Below are 25217 nucleotides of genomic sequence, written 5' to 3' on the forward strand. Positions count from 1 at the left end.
TCCCATCTCCTCATATATAAGTAGTTGTCTTTTGCTGGTCACTGTTGAAGATGTGAGCTAATACATACTGTTGCTCTCTAGTTTCTCTTTACATACAGAGGTTCTTGCTTGCTTGTGTCATCTGAATTGTATTATAAAGCCTTTTTAAAAAAAAAGCAAAACTCATTCTTTAAATGGTACCAGAATTGTGGCATTTCCTATATTAATATATTGAGGAAGTATTTTTTGGCCATTGGGCATATGCTGGGGATACTTGAGTGAGCAAAACAGACATGTAAAAGCAAGGATTAATGAAGTCTTCTTTGAGAGAGCAATGTTTAAGCTAAGAAGTGGAAGTAGCAAGTTGAGAGATCACTCTAAGCAAGAACAGTTTGTGTGAATCAGGCCCTGAGACTTGAAAGAATTTAGCATATTGGATGAATTCCTAGGAGCTCCAGAAATCACTTCAGAAATAGGCAAAGGCCATGTAAATCATGGTAAGGAGTTTTATTTTATTCTAAATATAATGGGAAGTAACTGAAGGATTTTTAGCAGAGAGTGACACGTCTAATTTTCTTTAAACATTACTGGTTTATGGAAAAAGAATTAGGGGGTGGGAGTGGCAAGAGTGGAAGCAAGAAGACCAATTTTTACAATATTCCCTGAAGAGCTTCAAACCAGTAGAATGAAGGAAACACACATAAATAAGCCAGTTATTCCTCTAACTCACTTATTATTCAGTAGAAATGATGGTGAAGTTTTTTTTTATGATAGAGCTATATTTCCCACGTATAGGGAAAGTCAAACAGCATACACCTTAATAATCTTTATTGTTAGCAGATTGTTTAGGTTCTTTTTTATGGCCTATGTGAGTGAACATGAAAATAGCTTTGTATTTGCTATCAAACTCACTTTAAAGTAATTTTACTTACATACCTATGCAAAATCTACCTATATGAGTTACGGTTCACTTTCTAAATCTTGGTATAATTGATTCTTTAGCTCCCCATATTTGCCATACCGTTTTTTAGCTTTAGATTACTGACTAAACAAAGACCTCTACTAAAAGCCTATTGATTTTAAATAGGATTGTTTTAATATGTTTACATTTCCACATATAAATAGTCCAGTTTATCAGGCATTTTTCTGCACTGGCCTTAAAAACAATCATTCTGTTGTATCGTATTTTTTCTCTTTTTTTCTTATGTGAATCATTTTCCATCTAGATCCCGTGAATTTTTTTGTCTTAATTTTTCACCAACTTTCAAAGTATTTTGAGGTTTAGGTCTTTACTATTAGTCATCTCTTACAATTTGTTTATCAAACAACTTGTACCTTAGTCTCAGGACATACTGATATAATATTAAACATATATGTAGAGACAGGAAGTTGTATTGTTGAATTATAACTTTCTACAGTATTTATATTCCAAAATTAACATTGAATTTGAGCTGTTTGAGGTGAATATATACCCAGTTGTACTTGTTTCTGTTTCTTTATATTTGATACTCTGAAAAACTAGAGCCAAGATTTTACTAAGGAAAAGTTGTTATTGGTATTTAAGACACTTTTCACTTTTGTATCATATGCATAAAAACAAAAGGAAATTCTTGTGTATTACAGTTGGAGTCTGTTTTGTCTCCAGAACAAGGTAGGAGGAGGAGGAAAAAAGGGATGATATCAAGTGATATCCAAGGATAAACACTGATACATTGCAGTTTTCACTGGTACAAAGTACAGTGAAGAAGGATTTTGTATTAATGTGTTTTTTTTTTAAGAAAGTTAATTTTATTACATTATTTTGTTGGGGCAATTCCATGCTCTCTACTATTTGTTTGTGGCTCTTTTATGAAATGATGAGAGGGTAAGTGATGAGTTTTTTTTTTAATGTCCGTGATTGACAGATTTAAAGTCACAAATGTTGAATTTTTAAAAAATACTTTTTTATCTGTAAGTTTATTTAACGTTTTGCTCGTTCATTAAATCCAGGAATCACTCTATGTGCTGGTACTGTTCTGAAATATGAGGTAGTTAGATTATATTACTTTTAACCACATCTCGATCTGTCAGTCTAAATTGTAGATGTTAGTTGTGACAGCAAACAATAATGGTTTGCTGATCCTGATTGCTTTTTAGTAGCATATTTTCAGTTGAGAAGTTACTGGCTTCTTCAGAAAACCTGAGTGACTTTTAACTGTATTTAGAACCAATTTGGACGTCCTTTATTGTGTCATTATATTTGTCTATATAATTAAAAACTTTCCAAGCTCTAGCTACATTTTAGCCCAGCAAAATTTCAGTGTATCAAAAGATTTCAGACCATTTTCAACTAGTGAACAGTAAAATTTGATCGTTGGTTCTTATTGAACCCACTTCTCCCAGAACAATTAGGGTAAACTACAGAGGAAAGTCCTTTTAAAAGTTGGTTATAGCAGAGGTTTAAGGAGATGTTTTCCACTCATATATTCCATGCATTACTAAAATCATATAGGACATTTTGAAATTGAGAAGAGCTGTAACTGTAGCCACGGGACTTTTCCAGCTATGGTATATAACTTTGAGACTTCTCTATAGTGATTTGGTGGGTTTTTTTTTTTTAGACCAGTAATTTATTAAAGGGATAGACAAATGTCTTTGATTAGATTTTCTTTTTTTCTATTGCTTGTAAGTGATTCTGACATGTTTTTGTTACTTTGATGAATTATTATAACAGTATATGCCCCCCCTTTTTTAGGATATGGTGGTGGTTTTAATGAAAGAGAAAATGTTGAATATATAGAAAGAGAAGAATCTGATGGTGAATATGATGAGGTAAGCTATACATTAGTGTGCAGGTTGAAAGCAGCTTAGAGAAACATGTTAGAAAATACCTTGCAAAAGGAAAATTTTAAATGTATCTCATTTTTGTAAGTACACTTTGAGTCTTTTACAGCAGCTTACCATTTTGTAGGAAATCCTAATGGACTTAAACATATAATTGACATAAAAATGTATATTAACCAACATAAAAATGTATATTAACCTAAATATATAAAAGTAATTTCTTGGAAAAAAAGTATTTATTTTAACAGTTTCAGCTAACAGAAGTATTATGAAACTTTTTCTATAGTTTGGACGTAAAAAGAAAAAATACAGAGGGAAGGCAGTTGGTCCTGCATCTATTTTAAAGGAAGTTGAAGATAAAGAATCTGAGGGAGAAGAAGAGGATGAGGATGAAGATCTTTCTAAATATAAATTAGATGAGGTAAATTATTTCCTTATATTTCCCCTTTGTCTTATTCAGGCTATGGGATAACATATGAATGTCTTTGACAACCTTTGGCCCATAGTGAAGATGTGTTCTCCAATGTAATCATTTGTTTTCACAAAGATTTGGAGCTTCTGCTCTGCCAAGCATTATACTCACTCCGGAGATACAAAAGTGCCTGAGACACAACCACCCTTCTCTTAAGGGAGCTTAAATTCCAGAGGGGGAAAGACATAAATGAAAGATAATTTAGATAGCAATACTGTGGTGTAGACACATGATGTGATAGCAGAGCATTAGAAGAGCTACTTTGGTTTTAGTGGTTGGGGGATTTCTGAGGCAGTGGAATTTGAGCTGAAATTTGAGTGACAGAATGATATGAAGGAGCCTGCTGTAAGAGCTGGGGTTGGAGCACTTTTAAGGCAGGGAGAACAGCAAATAAAGTTTCCCCTAGCAGGAAGTAAGCCAGCACCATCCAAAAAATCATACATAGGCTAGTGTGGTTAGAGCAGAGGGAAGAATGTAATGGGGGGATCAGCAGCCACATTAGGTCTGGTGATGTTTTTTCTGTAGGGCCTGAGTGTAAAATTTTATGGATGAATAGATCCAGATTAAGGGTACTTTGGGGACTGAGCATAAGATGCCCTTGAATGCAGCTGAACAAATCAATGCGAAACAAGTTTTAAAAACAAACAAATAAGGTATATTTATCTGATCTGTGTTTTAGAGTGATGACTGTCAACATATTGAGATACTTGGGAGGCAGAATGGATTCACAGTTAGGGAGACTACCTAAAAGGTTATGGTAGTATACTGAAGAATGAAGTTCTGAACTAAGACTGAGGGAGCTGGATTCAAGAACTTTTAAGGGAGTAAAACTGAAAATTCTTGACAGCTCATTTGGAAATACATTGTGATGAAAAAGAAAATGAGTATGACTTCTACATTTACTTCTTTAACTGTCTGAGACAGTCATTAAGTCTCTTTAGCTGAGGTGAGGAATGTAGTAGTCAGATTTCAGGACTGAGAATGAATTGGCTGAGGTGTTAGCTATATAATAAATCCATATGGAGTTGTCCAGTACACAGAACTATTCATCATTACTAGATAGCGTGGATATCTAAATGTCTAAATATAATTGACTCTGAGTTTTCGTTAGGATGAGGATGAAGATGATGCTGATCTCTCAAAGTATAATCTTGATGCCAGTGAAGAAGAAGATAGTAATAAAAAGAAATCTAATAGACGAAGCCGCTCAAAGTCTCGGTCTTCACATTCACGATCTTCATCACGCTCATCCTCCCCCTCCAGTTCAAGGTCTAGGTCCAGGTAAACGGGTACAGGTCAAGGGTAACACCAGTCAAAATGTCAGTATCTAACTTCTTTACTTACAAATTTTGTTATTCTTGACTAAATAAGCTTTCCTTTTATTTCAGAGTTTTCATTCGAGTCATCTTTTATAAGATAATTTTTTCTGTCTTAGTGCCATGAAGTTATTGTCCAGTATTTTCAGAAATACAAAATTTTAATATGAAACTTCCTTAGTCCATTTTAACACCATGCCTTTTATTAAAATAGACTTTAAAAATTCAATTAAATCATTATATATAGTGATACTGAGTTATCTAAGGAGATGGTTTACATTTAGAAATTTTAACATAAAGTGAAGATTTATATTTCCACTGATGATTTTAAACAGTAGTACAAAAATTTCTGGGCATTTAAGTTGTTGCTTACTACGCAGTGTTTTATTTGGTATATAGAGAATAAAGAAGCAAATTCAGCTGTATTCTATTGTCTTAATGCTCATACTTTAGAGCTGTCCAGGAATAAATCAGAAGATTTAATTTGTGTTGTACTTAAATATTATTTTGTTAGTAATGTAAAGTTTTAATTGAAAAGTCCCTCATTGTGCAATCGACAATAAAAATGAAGTTTTGGTTGAGAAAAAGCAATACCTTATGTAAGCAATCTTCCCTTGAAGAACTATTTAGTTAAGTGAAACTATGTGCAATGAATTTTAACTGTATTTGGGAATAAAAGATTAGCTAATTGAGTAATTAATAATTAGAAAATTGTTAATTGAGTACTGTAAAGCCTGAAAGCTTAAAAGTGATTATAAAGATAATTTTAAGGTAAAAATTATTGTTTTTCTGCAGATTATTATTTTCAGGGACAAATTAAGTGTATAAGTTAAATGAAATTTATTTCATTTCTTTTTAAATTCAAACGGACCGTATCTCCCCTATGTCATTTTTCAGTAATATAATTACATAAAACAGTGACAGGATTGTCAATGTAGTTTCTCTTTAATTCTCTAACCTTTGAGTAGACAGGAAAACCTGTGGATTTAAAAACGTACACATATCAACATTTAAGCTTTATGCTAGATAGTGACTAAGAAAATAGAAGGATTTTTAAATTGGAAAAGGGAAATTGATGGAAATATTTCACAGAAGTTAAATAGAAACTGCAACATCCAGTATTCCTGGATGTGTAAGTCCCGGGATACTTTTAAATATTTGTGAACATATAAAGTATTCAGTGTTAATAAAGTGATAATGCTGGACGTTTTTATTTGTACAATCTCGAATGATTTTTAGAGAAGTTTTGTCGAACCTGAAAAGTAATAGTTGATTATTTTCAAAAATTATTACCTTAAGTTTTGGCATAAGTATTAATACAGAATAAAAGTTTAAAATAAACCTTAAAATACTGTATTTTGAAAATATATGTCCCAAATAGTATTCTTTCTTTATGAAAATGAATTCTAATACATATTTTTCTTTCAGTGTTCGTATCACAAAGCTTAATTAAATGGTCCTGGAAAAAAAAATCCTTCCATGTTGTTCCAGGTCCCGTTCAAGAAGTTCTTCCAGTTCGCAGTCAAGATCTCGTTCCAGTTCCAGAGAACGTTCGAGATCTCGTGGGTCGAAATCAAGGTGAATGAGGTAGCTTCTCTCTGTAAAGCAGAGAGAAAAAATATTTAAAGGCTGCAGAAGGCGTTGCTTTTTTTCCTCTTATTTTGCTTCTACTTGTCAATTTTATTTTAGCATTAGAAAACTAATGCACTTGCCTCAGCTTAATTTTCTCACCGTGAGACGTTTCCATTGCCAGCAGTGTGCCAAGACATTCCCATGATTGAATTAACATGGTTATTTTGCATTATGCAAGGTTTGCTATTTTTGTGCTAAACTGTAATGAAGTAGGAAGATGGAGCCAAGTCTTATCACCAAATGTCTGTTCATTAAAGTTATTTTGCAGTAGTAGTTAAAATAAATTGAGATATGCAAATAAAAAGTTTACTCCATATTTTAAAAGGAAGAAAAAGAACTGCCTCAAAACGAATTTTGTTTTGCATGGCAATTGTTTCAATATTTATAGAAACAGTTTTGTCATTTATATTAGATGAAGTTTCTGGAGGGTTTTATTTTCATTTATCTGTAATATAACATAGAATATTGTACACAGTATGTATAGTATGTAAGAAATATAGACACTTCTTAAATTCCACAAATTAAATCAAGAAGTTTGGTTGGTTAGTCTAAGTAGGATGTGATCTTAAAGTAAGCATTCTTGTTAACTTCAGGTTGCATTTAGTTAGACCTGCAGAGGGAAAATAATTTGTAGAGAAGAAAGTGAGAAACTAGCTTTTAGTCTCTTGAAGTTTTCTCTAGTCTTGGTCAAAATATACTGCCTTTCTTTTTAATTTAATTTGTTTATCTGTTAAAGGCAGCTAACAATGAATAAGAGAACAATGAAAATTCCACTTGTGTGGAACTACACTGAAGTGTAGTGGTAGCTATTTTGGTAAAAATAATTGCTTAATAGCTTATTTTAGAGCCAATCTGTAGCATTAGAGGGCAACTGTAATTTGAGAACATTAAGGAGAAAAGAATGATATGCACACTTGTATTAAGCCAATACAAAATAGAGAGCAAGTGAGATTATTGTTATTATGTATTATCAATGTTTCATTTCTTTTATTTGAGTGCTTCTTAGGTGAAGATCCTTAAGTCCTAGTTCCCTTTGGGAAGCACTTTAATTAAGGTTTACAGAACAGCCTTCATATTCTTTTCAAACATTTTTTTCATTGCTTATAACTTTCCAAAGAATTCTCCTTTTGGGCTTTCTGATTTTATTTTAAGCCCAAAGGTGAATTTTTTGGGAAGTTTGAGCTAAATTACTTCAACCAAAATATGTAAATGAAGAAAAAAATTGTATTTAAACATTTGTGCATTTACCTCTGCCTGAAACATGTGAATGTCAACACTTCATACTTCATGGATAGTAATCCTTCATAAAAATAAATATTGTTAATATAAATCAGGTTTTAAAGTTATTCATTTTATTTTCCTTTGAATACTTAGCAATTTAATAGCTACTGTTGTTTGTCATTTTGTTCCCCTATCCCTGCTTTTTCTACAGCAGCTTAACTAATAAGTTGCATAATTCCACAGCAAATTGTTATGCTTACTTTCCTCAGGAAGTTGTATGATACATATTTTTTCCCCAAATGGAAGGATGTAGTTTCTAGACATAAAGTCATGCAAATGCCCACCTGTTAGCTTTGCTATTTATGTATACTTTAAAATGAAAGCCTTAAATTTTAAAAGAAGTATTTAATTCTACTTTAATACATTAAGCTGGTTTTTAATTGTAAGTAATGAGCACTTATCTTAGAATTTTTTAAAGTGATGAAATTAAAGTAAATTGTTTAAGTAGAATTATTTCATGGTTGAACCAGAGGTCTTCTGTTGAGTAAGCAGTAAGTATTCTTTCTTATAAAATTTTTATAGTTATAAATTCTGTTTTTTTATTTTTGGAGCTATTAACTAAACCATCTGCCTGATTTCTTCTTTTAATGAAATGTTTGATTTGTTTCTCAATCAATGAAGATCCAGCTCCAGGTCCCACAGGGGCTCTTCTTCCCCACGAAAAAGATCTTACTCAAGTTCATCATCTTCTCCTGAGAGGAACAGAAAGAGAAGTCGTTCTAGATCTTCTTCATCTGGTGATCGCAAAAAAAGACGAACAAGATCACGGTCACCTGAAAGGTTTGGGTTTCTGTAGAAATAAGAATGGGTGTTCTTAAGTGTGTTTAATAGAGTAACTGAACTTCTCAGTCAAGGATTAGATTTTCATTATCTCCTTCGTTCCCACTTCAAATTATTATTTTCAACTTTGGACTTCAAAAAACAGATAATTACTTTGTTTATCCTTTGTTCTTTGATCAGGTTGTTTAGAAAAGATCAAACCACTCTCTTCCACTATTTGATCATTTTGTTTAAATTTTTATTTTCATATATAATTATTATAGCCAACTCTCGGTTATTTCTGTCTCTTAAGATTTTAATTCAGAAGCTGTGTGTTGATGTAATTTAGAGATTGATTTTTATCAGTATTAATTTATGCTCTTGATTTTACATTAAATATTAGAAACCGTAGGATTCTAGGGCATCTAATAAGAAAATTAACTATTATAGATCGTTGGAAATCTGTCCTAATTTAAATATGTATAAATGCATTTCCACAACACATTATTGTTTCATGCCCTTTATAAGGAAATTGTTCTTGTAGCTAATACATTTTTCATCTTTCAGTCCAAATCCTTTTTTTTGTAGAGAAAGACCTTTACTAGATTACTTTATCTGTGTTGACATTTTTAAAAGTGGGAAAGTGTGTCATCTGTCAGCCTTTTCTGCAGCAGGCTAATTATTCGGATTTACTATTTTTCTCTTGGTTCTCAATGTCTACATAGTCATTTTAATGGCTTCCTTAATAATATTTGCAAATTTTTATATCCTTTCAGCTTGTGAAAGTAAGGATTAGATAAAATCTGATTTTTGCTGTGTTCAGTGCTAGGATTACCTCTCCTTGTACATAATGACTGGTTTTGCATCTTCCCATTTTGGAGTTTAGATATTAAGGTTACACACAAGTAGTCTCATTTCTGTGCATGTGTTCCTTTGTAAGAAAATTACTCCATACTTCAATGAAACTCATTCTGTTGCTTTTTTTCCACGTCTGCAAATTTTTATCTTAGCCACATATAATCCCCCTAGTTTGTTGTCATCTAAACTTAATGAACATGTTCTCTATTCCATAAGCCAGGTGATTGGTGAAAACACTAAACAACCCTGAGCCCAGGGCCAACCCCTCGGAACACCACTACTTTACCCAGGTTGATATATTGCCTTATTCATATTAGCTGCATGAATATAATCCTGTAACTAATTGTACAATCATCTTGTGTGACCTAGATTTCCAAAACAATTATTTATGGATATATATTTGCATACACAGAAGCCTTGCTATATCTATTTTACATATAGACTTACCACATTATGTACAGTGTATCACAGAGAACGATTAAGTCACGCTGCCATCACCAAGTTTATATGTCTTTGTTGTATTAATCTGTAGTTTTATACAATTTTGCAAGGCTTTCTTTCATTACCTTAAATAATTGAGAGGTGGCTATATCGAGAGATTTTTAAATTATGATTGCACTGCTACTGGGCTCATATCCAAGGTCTAAGTACTAGTTAATTTTATGTGTATAAGTTTATATCTCAGATTTTAATTATTCCTCTTACCAGTGTAATGAGGTTTAATTTTTCATATTCTCAAAGTCTTACAAATGCTGATATTCAGCTCCAGCTTACCAGATTACCTGCTTTCTCCATTATGTCTTACAGGCACCACAGGTCACCTTCTGGATCATCCCATTCTGGTTCCCGTTCAAGTTCAAAAAAGAAATAATGAATTAAAATTTACATCTTAAAAAAAAAAAAAAAAAGTCCAGTACAGTGCATGAAGCATATTTTTTAAGAAGTTGGTGTCTTACTTGGTCAGAAGTGCTAAATCTGCTAGTAGAGGTGCATGCCTTTCATTGCTTTTCAGAACAATACAGCTGTGTTTATTTGTGAAATTAAAAGTAAATGGTATTTTAAGCCATAATGTCCCAAAATAGATGCTTTGTTTATCATCCGTTATTTACAGCCATTTGCTTCATTTAAAACCATCACAGCTATAACAAAGTACTTTGTTTTTTAATTTGAACTCTTGTTTTTCTCATCTCCAAATATGAGCATTACCTAGGCTTGTCTGGACTTTGGGCATGGAAGCAAGACTGTGGTAAAGTAGTTGGAAACAATCTGTTTATGTTAATCCGGGAAAAGGAGTCAACCTGTTTATGTTAACCTGTGTCGAAGTGATTCTTATTAACTAGTTGTAAAACAGTCAACTGGAAATTTCTTTATTTTGAAATTCCCTATGTTAAGGGTGCCTTAGAATCCTTGTTTCTCTTGTATCCAGTTTTACTTTTTGCACCACCAAGTTTAATACAGAAAAGTTTTGTGAATTGGAGAGGAGAAAGATGTTATTTATTTCTCCTTTTCTGGCACGTAATTTGGAGCAAGAATGCCAAACAGTTCATCTCTACTAATATGGTTGATGAGAAAAACATCTTACTTTAAATTGTTTAATATTTTTAGGAGCTTTGTGTAATATCCTTTAAAAATCTAGTTATCACATTATAGGGTAGACAGTTAAATCATAGTTAATGAGGAACAAATTGAAGAAAGTTTTTGAAGTATATTTCTCTTTGGGTGAAAGACCAACAGACATTGTGAATTTAAGTGAACATTTGCTTTGAGATGTTTAATTTTAAACACATTGCATAAAATTTTCTTCTGAGTTAAAAATGAATGCTTATTTCCTCATGACATAAGCAGAAATAATTGTTCCTATTCACTTGAAATTACTTATGGCTTAAAATACTTTCAAGGTTTATTTCTCAAAATTAAAATCTGGTCATTTGAGCTCTGTTCTGTCTTCTGGTTTTAAAAATGGTTTCTCTTAACAGTATCTTCAGTGACAATGCAAGGTAAGTATATTAAGGGAAGTTGACAATTGTGCTTGGGAAATTTTTGTCATGGGGATCAGTATCCACATTTTTTGTTTTGGGTGGGGGGTTTGTTTGTGTTTCCATAATATTAATGTCTACTGCAACTAAAAATTAAAATATTTTAAGGTACTTAGTAGAACAAAATTATATTTGTTTTTTGTTTTGAAATGAGTGATTTTTCTCTTCAACTCATCTAAAGATGAAAGCGAAATAGCTTACGTAGAAATATTTTGATAATATTTTTACAATGAACTTCCCCTGCTTTTTTTATGTCTTAAAATTTTCTTTGCTACATTTACTGTAGGTTGCACAAGAACTTTACTCTCTTGTAATTGTGCCTCAGACTTCTTGAAAGTCCACCTTCTAAATTGCCCATATGATCTTCTAGATTTTACATGTTATCGTTGGTTTATTCTTGTGCTTTCTGTATTTAAAACTTTGGCTGTACTAATAAGTAAATGCAAGGTTATAAATTTAGCTAAGTAGTTTACAGACAATTCAAATGATTATGATTTTATTTGGTTTAAGCTGTACTAGTTCATTTCGTAAGGAAATGATGCTGTAGACAAATGTAAATAAAGCTTGTGAGTCGAGCATCAAGTGGTGTTTGTTAGAAATAAATTAGAATTTTTAAGCTCTGATTTAATGTTCATTTTTAAGCTATTTACAGTCTGGTTTGTTACTTTTGATTGTGCATCTTAAACTCCCTATATTCACTTACTCTTTAGGTAAGGTCACCTTATTTTTATATATGAATGCTTGGTTTAAAACATTCCAAAGCCATGATCACTATAACCTTGGGCACTGAACAATTTTTGTGACTTTTTTAAACAGAAGAGTACCCAAATTAGTTGAATACTTTATACCAGAACATAACCTTATTCCATGTGGCAAAAAAGATGCCATAGTGTGCTTCCATTAAAACTGTCACTTTATAACACTCAACAAGTATCCCTTTTAACTGCCAAGGGTTCTTAAATTTCCATGTGGAATCCTTCATCTAAACAACATTGAATGGTTGGTATCTGGTAACAAATGTCCAAGTTCAGAGCAAGCTCTAAGCATAAGACCATCTCTAGGCATACTTACCAAGGTAAAACTAATCTTTGATTTTTTTTTTTTTTCTCATGTCTTCTTGATATTTGGCGTCCACAGCTAGTGTTGTAGATGCTGGTGAGAAGGTAGGGAATTTCTCCCTTCTGCCCCACCTAACAATTTTGACATAATCGTTAGTTGTTTTGTTTTGTTTTTTAATAGAAATAGCATTATAGCTTTCCTGAACTGGAAATAGTTTTATTTCTGGAAAACAGCAGAGAGTTTTAATTTAAAGACAGTTTAAGGTATATAATATGATTTGCAGGCTAATTCTTCCTGTCACCTTTACATACTATAGTATATCATCCCCTGTTTTACAAAAAGGAAGATTACAGTTTAAGGAAATTAAAAACTTGCCCAAGGGAGCCATAGGAGTAGCATAATGGGGATTTAACCCCAAGTCTGATGGCAGATTTCAGTATTACCTCTAATAACAACCAAATAACATGTTTGAGAAGATAAATGTTAAGCCAAAATGGTCAGATGTTTTTTAATCTGATTTAGTAAGAAGGTGTTAATTTCAGTCATTTATAGGTAGGTAGATTGGTAGACAGGCATACTATTTTGAAATATCTTTAAATATACAGAAAAGTTGCAAAGGTTGTATGGAGAGTTCCCCTATACTCCCACCGAGTTTCCACCATGGTTAGCTTATTACCCTGTGATTTTGTCAAAACTAAGAAACCAACATTCATGTATTACTATTACTTACAATCCAGATTTTGTTTGAATTTCAGCATTTTTCTATTACTGTAATCCAGGATACCACATTACACTTTTTTGTCACATTTCTCCAGTCTCCTCTGGTCTGACAGTTTTTCATTTTCCTTGCTTTTGATGATTTTGACAGTCAGGAGGAGTACTGGCTGGGTATACTTTAGAATGTCGCTCATTCTGAGTTTGTCTGGTTTTTCTTGTGATTAGACTGGAGTTGTTGGTTTTTAGAGCAAATACCACAGAGGAAAAGTGCCCTTCTCACCACATCATGTCAGGGATACATGATATTCATATGGCATCACTGGGGATGTTAACCTTCATCACTTGATTAAGGTAGGAATTGCCTGAAATCACCATTGTAGTTCATTTTTTTCCCTTAATTTATTCCATTATTTGGAAGCAAGTTACTAAGTGTAGCCTACCTTCAGAGTAGGGATAGGGAGAATTCAACTCTACCTCCTGTGGGGGAAGGCTGTCTACTCATATTTGTAATTCCTCTGTTACAAAGATTTGTCTCCTATTTATTTACATCTGTATGGACTTCCGCATATTTATCCTTTAAGTGAAAGTTCAATGCTATGTTATTTTATTGCACAAACTGTTCCCAGCTTTGGCCATTGAGAGTCTTTTGACATGCCTCCATTCTCCAATAGATTGGAAGGAAGGAAAGGAAGAATTGTTGAAGAGGGAGGTTTATCATCAAGTAGGTGAGGGAATAGAATCTAGACCTGTGGTGGTGGTAGTAATGATAGCTTTGACCTTATAGTATCAGGTAGGTTGAATCCAGGTAGCATTAGAGCCAAGTTTATAGTCACTGAGAGTGACCAGTAAACACAGTTGTTTTTTTTTCCCCAGCCACATTGAACCACATGGGTACTTACAGGAGGGTAGAGGGTGTTGTAGCATTGCACACAGATAAAAGATGAACGTGTGATAACTCATAGTTCCCAAATGCTTGTATTTAGCAAAATAAAAGGTACTAGCATAAGAAAAATATTTACAATAACTGGTAACTTCCTAAATACATAAATGAATGATTAAAGTGTATCTAAGATGAAGAATGCTATACAGCATTATCCAAGAGAATAAGAAGACCTGGGGTTTGAAGCTAAAATATATATACGACAACCCCTTTCCCATAATCTCAAATCTAGTGGGGGAGTGCTCTTATAAAAACACTTCATGGTAGAAATAAAGTCTGCTAAAGTGGAAAAAAAATCAGTCTTGTCTGAATGAAGAGGCAAACTCTTAAGGAATTGACTTGAGCAGTCTTAAAGGACAAGTTTATTGATGAATAAGGTGAGCTTTAATTTCTATCTACACTCTTCCCCTGGAATCAAAGAACCAGATGAATTTTTACATCATAGTACCTGTATGACCTTGGACATCTTTATGCCTTACACACAAGTATACAGCAAATATTGGCTAATAATTTCACTCCCTACTTACGTTTTCAGTTATTTCATATATACTAATACTCAAATTTTTATTTCCTACTTAACTCCTTTCTACAGCACCAGATCTATTTCTCTCACTGCCTAATGTGTATCTCCTTTTAAACATCAAACAATTCCACCATACCTAAATTCTCCCCATGCAATCTGTCCATCAAAACTAGTATATTTCGCATCAATAAACACCATTATCAGTGACTTTGGGGATCCTCTTAGATTTCTCTTTTGCCTCCCGACTCCATACCAAATAAATCTGATTTACTCTAGAATCGATAGTTCTTAACCCTCAAGCCTGCACTGCTCCATTACTACTATCACTGCTTTGGTTTATGGGCTAAGATAACTACAGTTGCCTCCTAAATGGTCATTTGGCCTCCAGTCCTGTCTGGTATATATAGTAGGTTTTCCACAGTATTTGCTAAATGCTATTTAACCAAGCAGTGATCCTTTCATTACTCATACCAGAGTGGTCTTATTAACAAGCAGTTTCTGTTGATGTAATTTCCTTGCTTAACATCTTTCCTATGGGTTTCAGGATTAAACTGAAATCCTTTGTGTCACCGTCCCTTCCCCCAGCCCTGTCAATTCCAGCAAGCTTGGGCACATAGCCTATATAGCTAGCCACATGAGCCATGCTGAACTACTTGCGATAGATTTTCATCCACATACAGGCTTCCTATGCCTGAAATGCCCTGCACACTCCTCATTACCATTCCTTTTTCACTTGGCATTCATGACAGTTCAGAACACTAGGATGCCGTCCCTGGTTCCCGAGTTTCCATAGGAATTAGGTGAATTTCTTGAAAGGCCTTACCCAGTATTTCTGGCCCTTTCAGTGTTCTCTCACAGCAAGCACTCGGTGTTTGACAAGGGTGTCAATATCTATCATGTTTCTTACGAGGTTTTAATAATTTTTTTTTCCTCCAGTGCTACTAATAAATGCTTATTCTCTACTGGAAAACATTTGATTGCAGGAGTTTTTTTCCTGAAGTTATATCATGACAGCCAGTTACCAAATAGGTCTCATTTTTTTTCTATTAAAGTTTAATAGGTCCATTTCTTCACAGGCTGATAAGGTTTGAATTTACTTATCCAGCTATGCTTCAGTGTAGTATATAGAATCTAGAAATTGCATGTAAACACTGTTCATTGTCCTCAATGTTCTATTTAAAGTATGCCAATTTATGTTTATTGTTAACAGCTTAGATAAGGTTGGAAACAAAGCCTCACTGGTATACATTTTGAAATCTTTTAGTTTCTTTTTATATCACCAAGGACAGAAGCACTAAAAATTATTCTGGAAGTAAGATTTTTTGGTCAATTATTGGTTTTTTCCTAACATGTCTCTGCAAAAATACTAACCTAAGCAACTTTGCTTATGAATTGGTAAATTGAGTTCCTTTAGAATGTATGACTCTTGAACTAAGTGCATTGGGGTGTATCATATGCAAAATAAGTAATGAATTTTAAAATTAGCCTTAGTGTTCTGGTGTAGGACCAGATAATAGAGGTCAAAATGGTTTAGTGTGTATTAAAATAACTGTCATAAATGTACTTGGGTATTTAGAACAGTAAACGTATTATGTACTACTTATAACCATGTTTAATAAGTATGGCTCTAAGGCCTTAAAAGCTTTTAATAGAAGAAAATAACATAAAATATTCATTGATAACTACACCAGTGAAGTTCAGTTTACTGGCAAAAATGATTTGGACATTAGAAAAGTAAATTATGAGTTATTTGCTCATTAGTGAAATGAAAACCTGAAAATCAGAAATGGAAGTGGTTTGGATGAAACGAGTCTGACAAATTAGTCTTTAATTATATTAATCCTCTTAGTGACATTATTACCTCTGTATACAATCTACCTGTTGACTTCAAACCTGCTGAAAATGTTGCCTTTTCAATGATTAAATACTTCACATCAGAATTCTGAGCAGGGAAGATAAATCATCTGCATTCTTGTAATTTGGAATCTGTGGCTATTAGAGCTTAAGAATTTTAATGTGATTCTAGTGACCATGATCAGAGAAAATGAAATATTTGCAACTCTGTAAGTGGTGTGGTTGGAATCACAAAATTGTGTTGCCCTTTATTACCCTGTTCTTAATACATTAGAATCACCAAAAAGGAAAGGTCAAAAAGTGTTTGGTTCATTTTCTACCAGAAATGAAGACCACATAAGTACTTCTCAGGCTACATATTCAGTGCTGCAGTACCTGTAGTACTAAAACCCTACAATGGAAAAAATGCTGAGAGAAGATTGGGACGTTTCACTTGTAATAGTTATGTTTTAATATTTTCCCCAAATTAATAAATGAGTTTAAATCCTTTCAACTAAGTTAAATCCTTGAGTTTAAATGCTTCTCACAAAGCGTTCCATATCAAGGTCTAAGCATAGACATGAAGAAAGAAAGAGCAGAACTATTCATAATCAAATTGTTTAAAGCCTGTGATAAAGATGAAAAGCAGCCAGAGAAAAAGATGTTTATACAGAAATGGTAAGAATGACAGCCAACATTGTCAGAGCAGTGCAAACCAGATCATGCAATTATCAGCCTATTCTATATTTACTCCTTCAAGAATATAAAAACGCAAACTTTTCAGCTACTCAAAAGCTTAATCTCTAATACAAAATATTGAGATTCTTTTGGCAGAAGAAAACTGGTATCAGATGGAAATTGGGTCTACACAAATAGCACAGAAAGTGCTATGTGGCTAAATATATGGGGTTTTTTCCCACTTACTATTTAAGTCTCTTTAAAAGGTAATTGTTTAAAGCAAATACACTGTGAGACTTCTATGTACGAGTAAAATATACAGCAAAAATTGCTCACAGGTCCAGAGGGGAGAAATGGAAGTGAGCTATTGTAAGGTTATATACAAAGTTGCAGGCATCTTGAAGGTAGTCTGATAAGAGAGATGCTATAAAAGCAACCACTGAACATAACGAAGAGTTATACATAATACACTTATAAAGGAGGGACAAAGTGGAATCACAAATACTCAATGCAAAAGGAGGTAGAAAACAAATAGACTTGTAGGTTTAAACCCAACCACATCAATGATTGCATTAAATATAAATGATCAAACACCCCCAATTATAAAGTACTGATTGTCAAACTGGATAAATGAAGCAAGACCTACATGATCTTACAAGAAACCCACTGTAAACAAAGACAAATAGGTTAAAAGTGGAAGGGTGGAAAATACTATAATTCTACTAAAAACTGAGAGCAAAGGATAGAGGTAAAGAATGTCATGTCATAAGTCAATCACAAAAGCATAACAATCTTACATTTATGAATGTCTTAAAAATATATGAAATTGATAGAACTGCATGGCAAAAATAAGGAAATCCACAAATAGAGATTTCTACACTTCTCAGTAATTGATAAAACAAGCAGGAAAGTCAGGATATAGAAGATGACAAACTATCAATCAGCTTGACCTAGTTGATATTTATAGAACACACTACCCAATAACATTCTTTTCAAATACACGTGGGACATTTATGGAGTTAAACTATCTAGAGCACAAACAAGTATATACATACTGTATGATTCATTTATATGAAGCTCAAGAATAGACATTTAGCTGTTGTGATGGAAGTCAAAATAGAGATTAACTTTTGGGGCGTTGTGCTGGTTATTGATTGGGTCAGGGCACAAGAAACCTAGGTTGCTAGAATTGTGTATAAATCTGGATGGTGGTTACAACTGTATATATTTTTTTAACAATCACTGATCTATAGAGTTAAGATTTTTGTACTTCGTGTATGAATTTTATACCTCAAAATAGTATTCACCTAGAAATACAAATAGCAGAATAGAATAAGGAATTACAGAGGAGAATACACACCTATATAGGAATTTTAAATAACTTTATTTGGGGAATAATTTTAGATATATAGAAAACATACATACCCTTAGAGTGTTAATATTTTACATTACCATAATACATTTGCAAAAACCAAGAAATCAATATTCAAGCATTACTGTTAACTCCAGATTTTTTTTGAATTCCACCAGTTTTTCCACTAATGTCCTCTTTCTATTCCAGGATCCAATAGAGGGTGGTACATTGCATATAGTTATGTCCCCCATTTTCTTCTGGTTGGTGACATTTTCTCATTCTTGTTTTTCATGACGTTAACAATCTTAAGGAGTACTGGCCAGGTATCCTGTAGAATGACCCTCATTTGGGGTTAATCTGTTACTTTCTTTCGTGATTAGACTGGAAAGATTACTACAGGAGTGAAGTGCCCTCTCCTTATCACATATCAGGAGGTGCATAATATCCACATTACATTACTGGTGATGTTAACCATCACTTGGTTAAGATAGTGTTTGCCAGATTTCTCCATTGTAAAGATACTATTTTTTTCTTTTCATACTATATCATTTAGAAGTACAGGCATACCTCGGAGATGCTGCAGGTTCAATTCCAGACCACAATAAAGCGAATATCACAGTAAAGTGAGTCACACAAATTTCTTGGTTTGCCAGCACATATAAAGGTTATGTTTATGCTATACTATAGTCTATTAAGTGTGTGATATCATTATATCTAAAATACAATGTACATACCTTAATTTAAAAATACTATATTGCTAAAAAATGCCATTCTCTGACAATGCAGGATTGCCACCAACCTTCAATCTGTAAAAAATGCAGTATCCGCAAAGCTGAATAAAGCGAAGTACAATAAATTCCTGAAAGTCATGAAGTCAAGCATACCCTCAAGGCACAAGGGGAATTATGCTTCAGTTCTGGAGGGGGGAATATCTACGTGTATTAAGGAGGTTTGCCTCCTCTTTCCCATTTATTTAAGCAATCAGTATGGACTTAATGTATATTTATTTTATATCTGGATTACATTCAATATTACATTATATATTTTGCTCAAATTGTTCCAGTTGGCCATTGGGAATTCTTTCAGGTTGGCTTTTGTGTCCCTTGCACATGTCCCCATCCTTTTGTCTTTTGAGCACTTCTTTAATTTTTGGTAATACAAGATGCTCTAGGCTCACCTTATATTTTCCCTGCCACAGCCATAAATCAGCCGTTTCTCCAAGGAGCCCTGGTTGTTCTTACTGGAGAATGATATTTAGAAAGCAAGATCTAGATTCTAGGCTATATGGAAATTTATTATTTGATAAAATGGTATTTCAATTAAGAGAAGAATTATGATTTAGCTAATAAATGGTGCTAGCTATTCATATAACCCATCAAAAAAACTTCTGTCTTATTACCATTTGCTAAAATGTAAGAACTTAAATCTATCTGATTAAAAGGTATGACTATTAAAGCAATATTTTCCAAAATGTAACGAGTGTAGAAATTAAGAAGGAGAAACTTACTTTCTTAAGCAGTAATCCTAAAAATCATAAAGGAAAAGATGAACATTTTTCTGAATAAATTTTTTAAATATGGTAATAGACATTACACAAAAAGTAGAAAAGGAAATGATAAGGTAGGGAAATGAGAAACAGGCGGTGTCTAACTATCCAAGGAGCTCCTGCAAATTAATAGCATAATGATAATCCAATAGGAAATGCACAAAGATCAATTAGTCGAAGAGGAAGTTAATAGACATGTGAAAATGGATTTAACTTCACTAGTTAGGGAGATCCAAATTAGCAGTAAAATATATTTCATTCAGATTGTATTTCAGACAGCAATAATATACAGAGCTGGCAAACAGAGAAGCAGAAACCCATGTATTTTGAGTGGATATATCTTTGTATGAGCATGAAGAAAAATCTGAAGGAATACACCCCAACCTGTTTATATTGGTTAATTTGGGAGTGAAAATTAGGACGAGGTAGAAGATATCATTAACCTTTAAAAATGTAATCTACATGCTGTTTAAACTTTTTTTGCTTAGCTTATTTTGTTAAAATAAAATTTAAAATGATAAAATCAAGGTAATTAAAAAAAAAGATGTAGTAGATTAGGTAAACGATGGTACTGACCTGAACCAGGACAGTAGCTGTGGAGATGGAGACAAGTGAATGTACCTGAGATATATTTTGGAATTAGAATTAATATTACTGGATGATGGATTGGAACACAGTGATAATGGAAAACAAAGTCTCAAGGATGGCCACTGGATTTCTGGCTTGAGTAAGTGGATGGTATTATATACTGCAATGGGGAAGCCTCAGGTAGAACCAGGAGTGGGGAAGAAAATTTGAAGTTCCGTTTGAACATATTGAGGTGTCAATGGGCTATCCAAGTGGGATGACAAATAGTCAATTGGATACATGAGGCTGGAATTCAAAGAAGTATAGGCTGCAGATATAAACTTAGGACACATCAGTCCTCTTCTAAGGATTTATCATGTAAAAATAAGCCCCACAGATATACACACCAATATATACAAAAATGTTATTGTACCATTGCTGCTTATAGCAAAAATTATAAGTAACCCAAACATTCAGAAAAAATTTGTTAGATTATTCTTGGTATTTAAAAAGATTATGAAGAATTTCTATACAAACTGACCAAAGAGATAATCACATTTTGTTAAATCTTTAAAAGCAAAAGACAAAAAATAAGTTGCAGGAGTACTTCCAGTAACAATGGGTAGGTAAAGAAATCACAAGGATTTTTCTCCTGTTTTAATCTAGAAGATTTATAATTTTAAAATTAAATGTAATTATACTTAATGTATAATCCATTTTGTGTGTGGTGTAAAATAAGGATTGTATTCATTTTTACTTGCATATAGGTACTGTATCCAGTTTTTCCAGCACCATTTGTTGAAAACATTTTTCTCTATTGAATTACCTTAACACTTTGCTGAAAATTAATTGAACTTGTATTTACGTATGTGTGTATACATATCTTTGTATCTATATTTCTGTATATATTTATGTATCTATAAAAACATAAGATATACTAAGAAATAGCAGCAGCTGTCTATCACAGGAGAGAAAATGTTCGTATTTTGAATCCAGGCACTGCCAGAAGAAGCCCCCCAAATCAATAATCCTCAGAAGAAAAAAAGTGGAATCCACGGTCACTACAGTATACGAACTTCAATGTCCAGTTTTCAATTAAAAATTACTAGGCCTGTAAAGAAACAGGAAGAAAAGTTTGGAGAAAAGGCAGTCAATAGCAAAGGACTCAGGGTACCCAGATGTTTGATTTAGAAAAGACTTAAGGCATCTCCTTTATTTTGTTGAAGTGCTAATTATATTGATTAATGTTTGAGTGCTACATCTACCTTGGGTTCCTGAGATAAATCTTGTTTGATCATGAAAACTGTACATATTTTTTCCACTTTTTCATGAAAACTGTACATTGTTTTTAAAATTGTGTTTCTTATAAGATCCTACCTCCATGGCAAATCACAAAAGCCACTGAGATTAGCATTCTTTCTTCTGTTATTTTGGGTAAAAAAAAAAAATCGAGTTTTGCACTAAAATATAAGCTCCATAAATGTAGAAACTTTTGTGTTTTTCTTTTGTATCCCTAATGACTAGTATAGTGTCTGACATAAGAGTAGGTGCTCAATATTTATTGAATAAATGACTTAAAAACATGGTGAAATTAGTAGTTGGCTCTGTGGAGTAAGAATTGCAGAAAAGGGCCTGATTGTATGAAACTAGTTATTTTTTTTATCTATATCTATTTTAAGATTTCTTAATAGAAGTTCAGTAGAAGTAAATAGAATAAATTCATCAACACTAGCTAAATATTGACATATGTCGTGAATTTTTAAATTTATTTATTTATGGCTGTGTTGAGTCTTCGTTTCTATGTGAGGGCTTTCTTCAGTTGTGGCAAGCGGGGGGCCACTCTTCATCGCGGTGCACGGGCCTCTCACTATCGCGGCCTCTCGTTGCGGAGCACAGGCTCCAGACGCGCAGGCTCAGTAATTGTGGCTCACAGGTCCAGTTGCTCCGAGGCATGTGGGATCTTCCCAGACCAGGGCTCGAATCCGTGTTCACTTCATTGGCAGGCAGATTCTCAACCACTGCGCCACCAGGGAAGCCCTGTCGTGGATTTTTAAATGTAAGATACAATAGGGGATTTAAATTTATGGATTAAAATTACTTCTAGGGCATAATATCAGTTGAAAATATATAATGGGTGAATACATGGCTTTAAAATCTTTTTAAAGTTTTTGAATATGTGGTCTTTCAATTATCGGACTCTATAACTTTAATCCTCACTGGTCTATTGATTAAGCAGACACTCAAAGGAAAACAGAATGACCACAGTTACGTATTAATGATTTAGGTCCCTGCGAAAGATATCAGAGGTCGCTAAGCAAAGCATATATTTGTTATTTACAGATTGCACAGCATGTTATTAACCTTTTGGTCACTAGAGGGTACTGGTGTTTCAGACCAACACAATTCAGACTTTTTCTACTCTGACACCAAAAATATGCCAATCAGAATCCAACTGCCAGCATTCTATTGTGTGACACTTCAGATCCCCCACATTACTTGTTTGCAAAGTGAATAGCTACAACTTAGGATGGGATGAAGCAAAACACCAAAAGGAGGAAAGTGTTACACAAAAGATCTTAAATGCAACACATTTAAAGCATTGGTGTAGAGGTGAGTTAAGAGAGGCTAACATTAATTCTTCGATAACTGTATGTCCTTATGCTTGTATCTCTTATGAAATCTAATTTGTGTGTACTGCAGTGGGGGAAACAAAAGTTTCAAAGAAGTCAAATATTCATAAATAAAAATGAATAATTTTTGATGTAATGAGATTGGCTTTGCTTTCTTTGATGTATGAATCATAAAAAGGTCTTAAATTTTAAAATACATAGTTACACTAGAATTTTATTGCTGTAACATTAAATTTTGAAATGTACTTTCATCCCATTGTTTTGGATAAAGCTTGTATCTAAAAATACCATCAAAATTATTTTACTTTTCAAAGGACATTTTAGAAAACCATTTTCCCAAGTATGGGTTTGAGAGTAATTAAAACTAATAAAACAAAAGTTTGGGGAAAGATTTAGAAGGTAAACCACTTCATTCCTTCCTAGCTATTGTTCTCATTAGAAACATGACATTATAAAAGAGAAATAAATTTCAAAAGTGTAAAAAAATTTTAACAGTAAAACACAAAGTGAAATTAGTGATATGATTAATGTATGTTAAAATAGAATTTACATTACATTTTTGCTTTTTTCTCCTTTAAAAACTATATAGCCCTATAATGATTTTTTTTTTCTTTCAAACTCTCATACAGAATCAAAACAACAGCATAGAAAGAAAGAATGCAGGGGAACATATTCCATTCTCATTTCCTACCACTGATTTACACCCAATAAGAATATCAACGTGAAGAACTGAACTGATCGGGGCTTGCTCTGAAAGTCAAGCTGAGTTCTGAGTAATGGTCTTCATAGTGCTATATGATTAGGTCTAATTTCTTAAATATGAGGGAAAATGAAGTTTGTAAATTTTAAAATCTTTTCATTTCCCGGTCAAGATGAAGAGGCAGAAAAACCAGGCCTTCCCTAGATTTGAGAACAGCTGGTCTTACCACTGATTTTCACCTGTTGAGAGTGGTTATGGTACCTATGTAAAGAAAACTGTGCTTCAAATAAGAAGATGGAGACTGGAGAATTGCTGAAAGACTTGGGCACATCCTTTAACATCATGGAGCCTCAGTTACCTCACCTTAAAAGGGGAATAATAATAATAGCAACAGGACCTTGGAGGATGTCTGAAAAAAAATGGGAAAATGGTTGTGAAACATAAAATATTGGCTTAGTAAAAGATGTTACTAGGCGATTATGCCCATTTTCACTAAATGTGAAGGCCTACATAACATCTAAATGCAGTTTCCAGTCCTAATTGCATAGGAATGGGCCAGAGGTGGAGAAAGATGGTTGGAGACTTTGTAAGAACTTGCCTTTTTCCTCCGCCCCACCCCGCCTTCACTCCCAAAGGCAAGCAGCCTTTGATTTCAATATCTCAGATGCACTGAGATAGTGGAAGAGTGAGGTAGTGAGTGGCTGCCACCTGCCTCTAGCCACTTTTGCCCTAGCTAACTTTTTTTTTTTTTTTTAAATGAAGAGGAAGAATTTAGGCGGGGGATGGGGGAAGGTTGGTAGTTGGGATTTCTTTATTTTTAAATTCGGCCGTCTGATTTTATTTTGTTTTCCTGTACCTATCCCCTTAAATCTCGAGGCACTATTAGTTTTATAGTTTCAGTGTGCCCCCGGGGACAGAGCAACTTGGCCCGCTCATGATCATGCTAGAGTCCCGAAACAGAAAGGGAAAAATGTTCAGGCTCATCTATGCAACGAGAGAGTGGTCTGCTTAGATTGCTCAGCGTCAGGTGAATGACACTTGCCAGGGTTACAAAAGAGCTTCAGGAGGAAGCCCAGGTCCTTGCACAAGCGTCTGTGGATGGAGAAGGGGGAGGGCCGGCGCTCAGGTGCGCCTTGGCAACTTGGCTGAGGTGGGGTAGACCAGGGAGACACTGTAGTCCCCCCCGCCCACGGACGCTCCTCTGGCAGAGAACCGGAGGAGGCGCGGAGCCGGGCACGGCGGCCTGGCTGGGCGTCCGCTCCGGCCAGGAGTTGGAACATTTCGAGAGGAGTCCTCCGGGGGATTTGCCGAGCCCAGGCGGCCAAGGCATTGGTCGCGCAGCAGCCGAGAGAGGCGCTCAGTTTCTGCCGCGTCCCCTCCCACAGCACTTTGGCCGACACCCACGGGCGCCCCGCCCCCCTCGGGCTTATAGAACCGGCCGGGCACCTCCACACGCCTGGGAGCCGGACGCATCCCGGAGCCGACTGCGCGGCTGCCTGTGTCTCCTTAAAGCC

At 34.0% G+C, this 25217-nt stretch overlaps 1 protein-coding gene across 1 annotated transcript in view; it reads left to right on the top strand.

Annotated features, from left to right (window-relative positions):
* LOC103075154 (zinc finger Ran-binding domain-containing protein 2) overlaps positions 1-10013 on the top strand; it is a 15841-nt gene extending 5828 nt beyond the window's left edge. Inside the window, 7 exon segments of the mRNA XM_082931524.1 lie at positions 2714-2790; positions 3089-3223; positions 4386-4555; positions 6082-6168; positions 8125-8140; positions 8142-8283; positions 9928-10013. Coding sequence (XP_082787650.1) covers positions 2714-2790; positions 3089-3223; positions 4386-4555; positions 6082-6168; positions 8125-8140; positions 8142-8283; positions 9928-10013 — 713 coding nt within the window.
* Positions 10014-25217: the final 15204 nt, after the last annotated feature.

Source organism: Lipotes vexillifer, unplaced genomic scaffold (assembly GCF_000442215.2).
Source record: "Lipotes vexillifer unplaced genomic scaffold, Lipotes_vexillifer_v1.1 scaffold461, whole genome shotgun sequence".
Taxonomy (NCBI): Eukaryota; Metazoa; Chordata; class Mammalia; order Artiodactyla; family Lipotidae; genus Lipotes; species Lipotes vexillifer.